This window comes from Hippocampus bargibanti, linkage group LG05 (assembly GCF_051943395.1).
Source record: "Hippocampus bargibanti isolate YZ-2025 linkage group LG05, ASM5194339v1, whole genome shotgun sequence".
NCBI lineage: Eukaryota > Metazoa > Chordata > Actinopteri > Syngnathiformes > Syngnathidae > Hippocampus > Hippocampus bargibanti.
The window spans coordinates 12921950-12934762 of NC_142738.1; the positions used below are offsets into that span (position 1 = coordinate 12921950).

The following is a 12813-nucleotide window of genomic DNA, read 5'->3' on the forward strand; positions in this document are numbered from 1 at the left end:
ACACACGCACACACACACATACACAAAAACACACAATCACACACGCACACAAAACGGCTGAGAATAGAATTTGAACCCCCAAAAATGTATTAAATAGATTGGCCTTCACGGCTCTTGCTTTGTCAAAGTCAAAGTCAGGTTTATTGTCAAATACGCCATTATGCATGACATACAGCACAGATGAAATTACTGTCCTCTCAGACCCAGCATGCAAGGCATTTATAATGACATTTACAAACATAATAAAGGGAGAGGGGAACCGCTGCGCGTTCACGCGCCGCCATCTTGGGAAAAACAAAAATAACAAATAATATGACAACACAAAGACACAGAGTGATTCATTATTCAGGACTTGCTGTACCCTCTTTGTGATGACATGAAGCAGGTCTAGATGAAAGAAGAGATGATCAAAGCATCCTTTTCAGCAGTGGATCAGGGACGTCATGGTGGAATGTGCACGTCTACTACAAGCTCAATGTTGAAAGCAAACACAAAGCTGTAGCATCCATTGACGAAAAGTCATTGTCTCACATCTACTGTCTCAGTTAAATCCGCTTCAATTCCAAGCCGCGACAATTCCACATACGCATTGGCACTCTGCGCTGACACTCCTTTCTTCTTATCGTGGGCTCCTCAAGCCATGCAACCATCCAACCGCAGACTATCCAACATCACCGACCTTTCCGCTGAACAAAGCGGGGCTGTGAAGATGCTGCCCATTACAGGCGCAAAAAAGCACAATGGCCCCAGAGCTGTCCAGCGTAGCAGTCGAATGGCACCGACATTCCTCCCATTCAAAAACAGTACTGGCATATTCATGCTGCCGAAAGGCGCAACCACTCAGCACAGTCTCCTCCATGATGATTGTCGTGGCCAAAAATGCTGAAAAACAATCCGTATCCGTTCCACACGACGCACAATAACACAAAGTGACAAAAGAAAACACAATAAATAATAAGACAAAAACAACAAAAAACGAGACTCGAGACCACTTGCTGACGGCTGCCTACTCAGGCGCCATCTTGGCACCACTACTTTTGTTCAAAAATGACTTTTACACTTGTATGATAGTTAAAAATGTTAAAATGTTACCATCGGAACATTTTTGATTAGTTTTATCTTAAATCTTTTTTTTTCTAATCAGATACATTTATGAATTGTTTTGAAATCGGAATACTTTGTGTTCATAATGAAAACAAATAAAAAAGTTACTGTTTTGGTTCACCTATGGTAATTTAAGATTCCATAAATCTCCCACCCCCACCAAGCAGTCTCTTGGGGCATTTAAACAATTTTCACAAGTTGGTAAATATTTGACAAAATGCACCAAAGAATCAATGTGCACATAAATACATTTGTTAAGTGGGCGGGTATTGTTGGGATCCTTGCCTAACAAAAATTGAGTCTTGAGTTTCTATCACATAATACAACACAATGGAGATTGGAATGATAACAAAAGAAACCATTCAATATCTGGAGTTTAAAAAAAGAAAACACACTGAGTTGAAAGATTTCCATGTTTCCATGATGTTATCCGCGGACCAGGAAACAAGTTCAATGTCACTGGCCACCTCGAAGCTTGCAGCACCATCTTCTGGCCAAACGTTGTAAAAGTTTTTACTGTACAAACGACTACCAGTTCGATTTTTTTTCATGAACGTAGAATGGGTTATTTCGAGGCTATTCTATATCGCTACATGGCGCAAATTTTCAAGTCAAAACAATGAAATTGCTCATTGATGAGTTGAAATGTATCCAGCTCTCGTGAGTTTTCATGTAAATAGTTCTTTATCGTGCATCCGGTTTCAGGGGAGCTGTGCTTAGTTTCTTGATTAAATATTTAAGCACCACACGCATTAATAATAATAATACATTTAATTTCGAAGCGCCTTTCTTTTCAATTCTAAATTGCTGTCCCTCTGTCAATTCCGTTATTCAGCAGTCATACAACTCAATTGACGATTAAAACGTTACACAGACGGCGGTTTTATGCTAACGCAACACAATAACGGAGATATGCGCACATACAATTTTAGCTATGTTTAATTACCTGCAGTCTTTTTGCTGTGTCTTGCCCAGCACGTCCGACACCTTCAAAGAAGTACAGATGACGGCTGAAGAAACATTTCCCTCGATTTGGCCAAGCACCCTTTGCCAGTCGTGTGGCTCCAGCCCCAGGTGAGCTCATGGCTGAAGCCCTTGTTGTACAGTCTATCCCATTCGTCTTGTATTCGTTGACCAGTATAACCGTCTCCAATTATATTTTGTGAAAAGATAGCCGTGGCATGGCGACCGGGTTGAATAGTGGTTAGCAAGCAGGCTTCACAGTGCAGAGGTCGTGAGTTCAAGAGCCAGTTCGGCCTTCCAGTGTGGAGTTTGCATGTTCTACCCGGGGACCACGTGTTTTTTTAACACGTGTTCCTCCAACGTTCCAAAAACATGCAACGCAGGTCTGATAGAACCCTCAAAATTGTCCATAAATGTGAGTGTGAATGGTTGTTTGTCTATGTGTGCCCTGCGTTTGGCTGGCAACCAAGTCAGTGTCCCCCACTGGGTGCACAAAGACGACTGAGCTCGGCTCCAGTACCCCCCCCCCCTCTTCTCCCCCCGCGGCCCTAATTAGGCTAGCACGGTGTGGAAAAAGGATCGATGGATGGTCGTGGCATATTTGGAATTATGTAGGAGGTATATTCAGAATTCAGGCTCATAAAAAAAAGAACAAATTGCTAGCTTGCAAAACAATGGCAGCTGGAAAATAGAATTACCCAATGGCTACTATAACCTTGATCATAATACACTCAGTACTTAAGATGGAGGATAAAACAGAGTATGTGCTGTAATTTTGTCATCTCTGGGACTGGCTGGATCAAATCCCTATCAGGCAATAAAGATGGCAAGCATTTTGACTGAAGTTGAGCTCATTGACAGAGTTGTGCATGTGGTGGAGAAAGGTGCTTTTTGGAAGAACTTCCCATCTCATGCGTGTATTTGAACAGGATGTACAAGACACAGGCAAACTCAGCAGCTTCAATTATGAAATTAGTATTTCAAAATCAAAATAAAGTACATCTCAGAGAATCAAAATGGAAAAATTTTCATATATTTTTCACATGATGGTGAGGCTGACCACAAACACACTGTCCAGGCTATACTTACAACCTCTCACGCACGCACACACATACACACACAAAGTCGCATATAGACACACACCGCAAGAACATGTATCAGTCATCAGGTTCGATGACGCACTGCTCCACGATATCCCTGAGGTTTGGATTCTCCATGGCTGCTGCCACACGTTCCTTATCGTTGATCTGCTTGTTAACTGGGTGCATACATAGAAACAGACACATTAGAAAGGGGATGTCAAACTTGTTTTCAACGAGGGATGGGTCAGCACAGTGGTATAATGGACAAGTGAGTTAAATAGAAGTTTCTAATAGATTCAATTTCAATATTTGTTGCAAAAAAACTAATTCAAATTTGAATTCACCAATTCTAGCGAAAAAATGAACAAATAATCAGAATCAGAATCATCTTTATTGCCAAGTATGTAGAACATACAAGGAATTTGTTTCCGGTAGAACACGCTGCACTAGTATCGTCGTCAAAAAAACTGCTAAGTGGCACTATGCAGTTCCATTTTGGCTACTGTTGATAATAATTAATACAGTAACTACTCACAGACACTTGATAACAGAATTCTTGGCGGTCTCGCTTAAATAATGGAGTGCTGTACTATAGTCCCACCTTCCCATGCCACTTTTTATCTAAGGTTGATACACACATCCACGGCGTACAGTATATGGCATGCAGTTAACGTAAAGTGACTTACTGTCCTCTTCAGTGGAGTGAGTTCCTTCAGTGATGTAAATCTCCAGCTGACAAGAAACATATTTGATTCACCGTATAGGGATTTTTACATACAGTCCATTGTTTATTGTGGAGGTTATATCCCTGAAACCCTAAAAACAAAATATAGTCTGTATATTCATTTTTAAAAATGCATGTTTTGAAGCTGTTGGCATAAAACTAAATAACTTGAGAAAATAATACAATGAGGCTGTGTAATTTTCATTTGAAAATCAAGTTGTAATTTCTTTAGGTAAATATTAAATATCTATCTCAATATTCAACACCCATACGACACGTTTTTCCAATAATGTGCAGCCTCATAAGCCAGTTCTGCTTTGCTCTGCCACTTGGCACTGACACACCCATTGTTTGGTGACAGTGTATAAAAATGATCACCACACAATCCTGCAATTCATTAAAAATATGTGTTGTAAATAAAATTAGATATGTATGCTCTATCAATTTGCAATACCGTGAGAAATGAGACGTGAACTGAAATATGTTGAGGGACTACTAGCGAGAGAGTGATTCCCAACACAGCCAACTTAACGACATCAAATTGCTGTATTGTCATGCACTCACTTTGTGTTTGAAGGGCAGACACCTCTGCAGCTTGACTTGTAAACATAAACCTGTGCACATGTAACAAACACATAAAACTGCAGTTACGATGATGCAAACGTTTAGGACAGGATGTGGCAAAGAGGAAGTAACTGACCGATGAGTGTGGCCAGAGAGCAGTGCGGAACGGTTGGGGAGAACTTGATGGTGATAAGGTATTCATCGTGACTAAGTTCCTGGACCTCCACGCATTTCTCTGTCACCACATCCAGCTCTTCCAGCGTGTTGGGCTTTTCTGGATCTCGGATGGTTCGGATCACATCTGATTCAAATCACAGTAAAATATTTTTAAAGCTCCTTTAACTTTAGATGTTCCACCATTGTATATATAAGGTGCAACAACTTAGTGAACCACAGTGAGACCTCGGCTTACAAACACCTTACCTTACGAACTTTCGGTTTACAAACATCAAATTTATGAACATTAAACCTTGGAATAGGCACTACTTTTCACGATACACACCCACCACGGCTGGCGGAGTGATCTTCGGATCTGGCGGAGTGATCTTCGGATCTTCAGCACACGACTGAACAGTGCTCCAGCCAGAGCACCTTTCCACACCCCTTCTCTCTGAATTCACACGTCGATCGCCTCCGAGGAGCTTTTTGCAGATAATTTTACTATTATGGGACCAAAAAAAAAAACACCACAGGCTCGTGTCCAGCCAAAGAAGACAAAACTAAAATCACCGTCGAGAAGAAGAAGTTCACCATCCTTCGCCTAAAAGCTTTACACAAAGGCCTTATTTAGTCGATGCTTTCACGTGACTAATGACACCGAAATTGTCACATGCGAGTTGACAGCTGGGTCGGGGCCGCCGCTCGCGACCTCCGCCAGCCGAAGAAGAGACTTCAATTTCATTTCATTTCAACGAGTCGCTGTCACCTCACCAGTGACATGATTAGGACGCCTCGCGCCTCGCTGTGTCTTGTGCTGGCAAGTCCAAGAGTTTGTTTTACCCGAGGTGATTGTTAGCCGTTATCGCGCAAGTTTGTTGCTTTCCAGGTTCACAAGTGTGCAATTTTATTTTGCCTCGCTTGACAGGCTGGACGGATCGCCCCGCCTGCCTTCTTTTGTCGCGTTTTATTCCGCGTCCGTGGAATCATCGGACTCGCGCCTTTTGTTGTAATAAAATCTCTGCCAGCGCCGACGGGACTCGAAGTGGATGCAGATGACATCGAGGAGCTTGTTGCTGACCATAATGAGGTCCTCAACACAGAGCATTTGATTTGCCTTCAAGAGGACAAGCAGAAGCAGGCCATTCAGGAGTTGATGTGCAGGCTTTTATTGAACAGTTCCATCCAGAAAAGGCTATGAGAATCATCAACATGATGAATGATAATGTGATGCCTCAGTTTCGTAAGATCTTACAAGTCAGAAAGCAACAGGTGTCAATTAAGAGCCATCAGCGACCATCACAAATGTAAATAAAGTGACTATTATACAGTGCAGTGTATTTCTTTCATTACAATACAATAGCACATGTATTATACATAGAATACTGTATGTTGTGTGTAGTTTTAAGGCTTATTTAGTTGAAAATTATATTTTATGGAGACCTGGGAACTGATTATTCTCATTTTAATGGTTTCCTATGGGAAAAAAATGGGATACACACTTTTCGCCTTGCACACTTTGTCAAGGAACCAATTAAGTTCGTAAACCAAGGTCTCGCTGTATGGCATTGGTGAGTTGGATGTCTGCCTTGAACAGACATAGCCTCTTCAGTGACATAATAAGGTCTGTGTGTGAGCAACTTGGTGCGAGTTGTTGCCTATATCAGCTCTTTATACGTTTTTTTTTTAATTTGTATTTCTGTGTTAAACTGTTTGGCCCATTAAATAAACATCTGAGTGTGCATCGTGACTTTCACTCGCTGTGCATACATGTCTGTACCTTAATTACTCCACGTTTTTCAGTATACTATAGCAGTGTGATAGAAACTCACAACAGAGTGAAAAATTAAAATTGAACCAAGATATGCCTCAAAATTACAATTTTGAAATACATGGGGTAGCTCTTAAATATATTCCACTCCTGCAAGAACGTAGATGTTTCTGAAAGCCCCAAAATATATGATTTAAATTTGAATACAGGTTGAGACAACCATCGCACTAGTTTGAATTATTTGCTAAATTTATAGTATAAAGCCCCAAAGTCGCCAAAGTCAAGACTTATCATTAACAAGCAAGACCAAACACAGCACAGTCCAGCCATCTACTCCATTGCAGCCCTTGTCAGAGACACCATTAAACAAGGAAATCGTCGAATAAATGTGTGTTTTATGAAAGGATTGTGGTTAACACAAACACTAGTTTGCTTGTTGTATGTCCAGAGTCACCCACCGTAAACTTCCAAGGCTTTCTCTTCCATTCTTGTGCTCCTCGGAAGATTACGAGCGTCAAAGTGCCCCCTTGTGTGGCAGTTAACAAGCACCGTTTGTGATGGCCATGATAACAGGCAAAAACATAACATGCAAAACACAAAAGTCGTTTCGAATCAGCAGAAGGAGTGTTGAGAGAACGTCAACATCGGGCAATGTGTTTAACTGCTCTGACTTCAGCTTTCGTCGCACCAGGTGGCTGACATTTTGTTACCGGCAAAAGCAATCGATGTCTGATCGATCGTGAGAGCTGAAATCAGAACAAAAAGTATCGATTTGACACGTTAGCCGTCTCAAATGTTGCCTCTTACTAATATCTACTCTATATTTTACTTTAATTTAAGTAACAAGGATTATTTTGTTAGCTGGGAGCATTGTTAGTTCAACATAATCAAAATTTTGTCTGCCGGATATATATCGTATTTGTCCCTGAAAAAAACAGCCAGTTATAATAAATATACATGACTAGATTTTGTTTACCAACGTGACTGACACACAACCCACATAATCGTAAATGAAAATCACTCATAAAATGACGATGAAACTAACATCGTCGGTTGATTAAGAGGTCTTCTCATTGGTCAGACACTTTCAGCTGACGGGTGTGACGTGTCACGTGAGCCACAGTCGCCAACAGCTGTAATGTTTACAAAATGTTTGTGCTGCAATGGATGATTTCTTGTGACTAACAAGCATGTTGCGTAACAATTAGACGTCTCCCTGGGGACGAGATGGTGGAGCGCTCCTTAACCCCCGCTCTCGAAGTGGCTCTTCTGCCAAGCAAGCCGCACTGGCGGGAGGTAGGCAATGTCCGAAAGGCTCAGCTCGCACCTGGTGACGGCGTTTTGCTCGGCTGCCTGGAGCTCGACGGGACGCTGGTGTTGTGGGATCCTGCCGACGAGGAAGCAGCGGGGGTTAAGTTGGACGGAAGCTACCAGGAGTAAGTCTCTTTGGTTTACTTGGATCACAATAATAACTAAATCGTAAACCAACTCATTAAAATAGACGTTTAAGTACGCCCCACCGCCTATTATCCCTCTTACTTGCACAGGTCTACAAAAAGGCAAGTCGTTGCTGTCTGTTTTTAATATTGTGTAATTCGACATCCTTACTTTATTGAAATTGGTTTTGGAGTCATATCTTGATTCATATCTTGAATTTTCTGTATGATAACGCTATATAATAACGACACACGTGTGTTTAGTGAAAATTAGATCACGGGACATTTGTGCTGAATCGTGCGAATTGTGTAGACAGCAATCACTCATTTTTTATAGAGGTAAGGGGAGAGGGGGGGTCAGAAACAACCCACGAGCTAAAAACCGCAAAGTAGGTTTTACCCCCCGTCCCCAGGCATTTTTCTGTATGCATATGTATTTCCACAATATGGTTGCATATATGGCTATATTTGTTTCATTTTATTTATTTTTCTTTTTGAATGAGTCCAGAATTTTGGCACCAAAGCCGCAAAACAAAAAGCCTGAAGAGAAAAGGAATAACTGTAATGATACATTATTTATTCTCCTAGCTTTAGCTGGGAGGAGGCTGTGAACGGTTGCCCTGTGGATGGCAGAGCCACGCGCCTGCTGGCCGTAGGCTCCAAATGCCAGCTCAGGATGTTTGGGGTGGATGCTGAGAAGGAAACGGTACTCTCTGTGCGCATCATTGGCGAGTGTCCTGCACAATGCCTCCTGCAAGAGCAGCATGGATACTCAGGTTGGTCCAGGTTACTTACTAAGAAATACGATTGACGGGATTGGATCCTGAAGATATAGATTTGACATCTGATTTTAACTCATTCACTGCCAGACATGTGCAAAAATGTAACCACTCCAGTGCCAGGGTTTTTGTCACTCGAATTCCAGGACCCACAGAATATTGAGTCTTAGGACTACATAAACATTCAATGCAGCGTAAGAAATGTTAGACTTCTTTCATCAGAAAAAAAGTTAATTCCTACATTATATGGGTCCGGACTTATATGATCTTGAAATGGGGGCGGCTGTCCAAAATACAATAAAATACATACATATTTGTTAATATAGCGCTTTAACAACAGCTGAAGCTGGAACAAAGCGCTAAAAGCGGGAAAAGGAAATGCTGCCCCCTGGTGGGAGGGGAAAAAAACAAAACCCCTATAAATTCGGGAATGGTGCTCTACGTCACATTTTCTTTTCCTGAATTAATTTGTGAATGGCAGTAAATGAGTTAATGTCACTAAACTGATCTGATTGACTAGATCAGATCTTGAAGATGTAGATTCGGCATTATATTTTAATGGCCAATTTGTTTCTATTTTCGAGTCACCGCCAATTCATGCACAGCTCTTGTACGTAATGTCACAATACAATAACTGACCTTGTCGATATGTGAAGGAAGCTCCAATGTGGAGATGTCATGCTTATGCTTCAAGTTTTACCGAATGTGTCTTCAGGTGGGCATAGCCCGCAGGTGGCACACATACTGTCGTTCGCATCGGGTCATTGCCAAATGCTATTGGATGGCGCCTGGCTGCTGCGGCTAGAGTGGCCGCCTGCGCAGGAAGCAGCACAGGCTCTGAACTGCTCACACTTCGGCCTGGCGGACGGCGGCCCTTCGGCTGAAGTCCACTGCTGCGTGCGTCAACACGTCGCCTTCACCCTCAGAGAGAACGGGCCAATCTGTATCCTCTGGCATGTACATTGCCAAGAAATGGAAGTAATTAGTTTTATAGCTTCTTAACTGTGTCAGCCATGTACGACGTGACCAATAGTGTCCTCTTGGCCTCCGTGGATATTCCTGCCGCTGTGAGGGCTGGTTTGACAGAGGAGACACAGTCGGATGCTTTATGGTCACGATTGCGCCTCCTTGAGGTGTCGGCTGACATGAGCACAGCCGTCGTTGTCACGCACAACGCCGCAGCCGCTATCGACCTGGATGACTACTTCAGGTTAATCCTTTCTTTCTTTGTCTGTTTCTTTCTCTATTTTTGTACCGTTAAGTTATTATCCATACCTGTTATGCTTTCATGTTTCATATATCTAAATGAAGTTATATTCATGTTTTCTTTTCTATTTAACTCACTTACTGCTAGATGTGCAAACATGTGTCCACTCAAGTGCCAGGGTTTTTGTCATTGTCACTCAAATCCCAGGACCCACAAAATATTGAGTTTTAGGACTGTGACTGCAAAGTGTCCTTGAGAGCTTTGAAAGGCTTATTATTAACATAAATATTCAATGCAGCGTAAGAAACTTTAGACTGTCTTCTTTCGTCAGAAAAAGAGTTAATTGGATCTGAAAAAAAAGTTATATGGATCTGGAGTTGTATGAGCTTGAAATGACGGTGACTGTCCAAAATACAATGCAATATATACATATTGATTTATATAGCGCTTTAACAGCTGAAGCTGGAACAAAGCGCTAACATGAACAAAGGGAGATGCAGCCCCTTGTAAAAGGGAAAAAAACATTGCCAGATTTCATGGCCAGCGCATTATCAGCACCCAAACAAGAAAACACAAAACCCGAACAAATTCGGGAATGGCTCTATGTCATATTTTCAATTTCCAAATAAATTTGTGAAGGGCAGTGAATGAGTAAAGGTGTTTTTTTTATACATAATTATTTAATCATATTTGAATGTTAATAGTGTGTCTTAAAAAACATTTGGATGGAACGAGTACTTTTGATTATATTATTTTGATATAAATTCATGGTAATAATGTCACACAACATCATCAATTTCTTCCAGGAGGAACCCTGATCACCTTTTGTGTCAGGCCAAAATCACCAGCCCACCCCTGCGACCGCAACGACCGATCGATGAGGACAAAGTGACAAGTGCCAGAAGCAGTCTGGCTGCGCTGAGACTTGACTTCAATGCAGACAGGTGACTTTCTGATCCGAGTGATTGTTATAGTTTTGTACGGTAGCACAGTGGATTTAGTTGCGAGCACATCAGCCTCACAGTTGTCAGGTTCTGGGTCTCGTTCTGTGCTCTTGCCTTCCTCTGTAGAATTAACATGTTGGTCGATTAAAATGTTTCTTCAGCCGTCATCTGTACTTCTTTGAAGGTGTCGGACGTTTCGTTTCTTATCCAAGATGTTTCCTCAGCGAACTAAAGTCTTACTGGTAGTATCGGTCCTATATATATCCCTACTGTCCTATTTGCTCTGGTATCACCTCATCAGCATTACTCATCCTAATCAGGCCAGTCATTAGTCAGGACAATACAAGCAATCAATGGAGCCGCAGGGCGTAGGCCTCTGCTCCCCCTAACCTGAGCGCAGGGACCTATCATAGCACCGGCACCGCCATGTCTGGACAGTAGGGATATATATAGAGCCGATACTACCAGTAAGACTTTAGTTTGCTGAAGAAGCATCTTGGATGAGAAGCGAAACGTCTGACACCTTCAAAGAAGTACAGATGATGGCTGAAGAAACATTTTCATCGATGGACCACTCCTGTATGACTGAGAGCTTAACCAGACGTTAACATGTTGGATTTTAATCTGCATGATTAGTGACCTTTTTGTCCCATTCTGGTCCAAGCTGTACTCCAAAATTTGCTCAACATTTGCTGGGGTAAATCAGGCCCCGCCTGTGGCCTAAATGAGGAGAAATACTTTTTAAAATGGATGTTTGATGTTTGATGTAGGTCTTGGGGCTCTCGTCTGGCATCCATGTACAAGGCAGCGCAGGAGTCATCCTTGTCATCGTCACTCCAACCGCTCGACACCCCCTGGTCTATGTCATTACCCCGCCACGGGAAAAGCCAGGCTGCTCCCCCCGCGCGCAGCAAGGTTCCTCTCGGAGGCGCCAATGTCACCTTCACCGTGCCGGAGTCATCGTTCCTATCTCTGCTGTCCGTCTGTGATCTCTCTGCTATGTTGGTGTTTGCATCTCCTGGAAACACGCGGACCACCGCCATTCTGTGGGATTTCGTCACCGGTAATGTGAACTACCATGAGACGGAGGGCCCGGCAGCGGCAGTGGAATTTTGTGGAAAGAAACACCACGTGGTGCTTCTCAAGAGTGAGTCTATCAAAATTAGCGCTGCAACAAACAATTATTTTTAGAATCTAATTACCTGTAAATTTTTACACTCAGGTAAACAATTATTTTGATTGGAAGGGGTCTTTTTTTAATCCTCGGCCCCAAATCTGACAGAAAATGCACAAATGTAATTTTTTTGTCTCAGATTTGGTCCCTAACTATTGTTAGAAAATCAGCAGAAATGCTGATTGATGTATTCTAAAAATAAAAGTAGATATTGCAAATGTTTCTAAATGGCTTCTTTTGGAATAAAATAAAAACAAAACAAAAAAACAAATATGATCAGTCTGTTTCAATGGAGGAGAATTGATTCTATCATCAGGTTCATGAACGAGAAGGCTTTTTTCTATGTAAACAACTGTATAGTACAGGGGTCGGCAACCTTTACGACTCAAAGAGCCATTTGGACCCATTTCCCACAGAAAAGAAAACACTGGGAGCCACAAAATCCTTTTGACATTTAAAATGAATGCATATATAAAGGTAAAGAACGATGATGAAAAGATGCAGTTTCATCATCGTTCTTTACCTTTATATATGCATAAACAAACTATAGTGTGTTGCATTTATGAATCAATGAACTGTTACAGAGAAGCGAAATTACATTTCTGCACGCAACAAAAACATTTTAAACTCCGAAAAAAAGAAAATGAAAATGGGTTGAAGAAAATTGAATACGTTTTATTTTGTATTATTTATAATCACCATAATCTTCAAATTTAGAATTACATTTTAAAAACGAACGAACTAAAATAATATACATTAAATTAAATACTCATTATTTATTTTCTAAAGCCGCAGGGAGCCGCAGCAGGCGGGTGAAAGAGCCACACGCGGCTCCGGAGCCGCGTGTTGCCGATGTCTGGTATAGTAGAATGGAGATGTCAACCCATCTTCGGTGTTGAACAGAAATTA

The 12813-nt window shown here is 41.7% G+C and overlaps 2 protein-coding genes across 7 annotated transcripts in view; one reads left to right on the forward strand and one right to left on the reverse strand.

Moving 5' to 3' along the window:
• Nucleotides 1-2081: 2081 nt before the first annotated feature.
• The window catches only part of spg11 (SPG11 vesicle trafficking associated, spatacsin), a 30360-nt gene continuing 19628 nt past the window's right edge, over nt 2082-12813 (forward strand). Inside the window, exons 1-7 of one of the 4 annotated variants that reach the window (XR_016115015.1) lie at nt 2082-2178; nt 7573-7800; nt 8389-8576; nt 9295-9522; nt 9591-9789; nt 10593-10730; nt 11501-11877. Coding sequence is in view for 2 of the 4 variants with exons in the window: in XM_088996670.1 (XP_088852796.1) it covers nt 2108-2178; nt 7573-7800; nt 8389-8576; nt 9295-9522; nt 9591-9789; nt 10593-10730; nt 11501-11877 (1429 nt within the window). In the remaining 2 variants the exon portion in view is untranslated. Of the gene's footprint in view, nt 2179-7572; nt 7801-8388; nt 8577-9294; nt 9523-9590; nt 9790-10592; nt 10731-11500; nt 11878-12813 lie in introns of those variants that run through there. The other 3 variants (XR_016115014.1, XM_088996670.1, XM_088996671.1) reach the window with 3 other exon arrangements.
• Nucleotides 3079-7083, reverse strand: ciao2a (cytosolic iron-sulfur assembly component 2A). 3 transcript variants are annotated; one of them, XM_088996672.1, is made up of 5 exons: nt 6823-7083; nt 4574-4738; nt 4438-4487; nt 3836-3881; nt 3079-3325 (listed from the first exon to the last, which is right to left on the reverse strand). In XM_088996672.1, the coding sequence occupies exons 1-5, from the start codon at nt 6950-6952 to the stop codon at nt 3225-3227; spliced, it is 492 nt and encodes a 163-aa protein (XP_088852798.1). In that variant the 5' UTR covers nt 6953-7083; the 3' UTR covers nt 3079-3224. The 3 variants fall into 3 exon arrangements, 2 of the variants coding, with proteins under 2 accessions (XP_088852798.1, XP_088852799.1); XR_016115017.1 differs by having other exon boundaries at nt 3227-3325; nt 3836-3965; XM_088996673.1 differs by having other exon boundaries at nt 3079-3965.

Coding starts and splice junctions, on each gene's coding strand:
- ciao2a (XM_088996672.1), bottom strand. CDS start 6,952: ATGTTATGTTTTTGCCTGTTATCATGGCCATCACAAACGGTGCTTGTT. Junction 4,739..6,822: donor GAAAGCCTTGGAAGTTTACG/GTGGGTGACTCT, acceptor GATTTGAATCAG/ATGTGATCCGAACCATCCGA. Junction 4,488..4,573: donor CTCTCTGGCCACACTCATCG/GTCAGTTACTTC, acceptor ACATGTGCACAG/GTTTATGTTTACAAGTCAAG.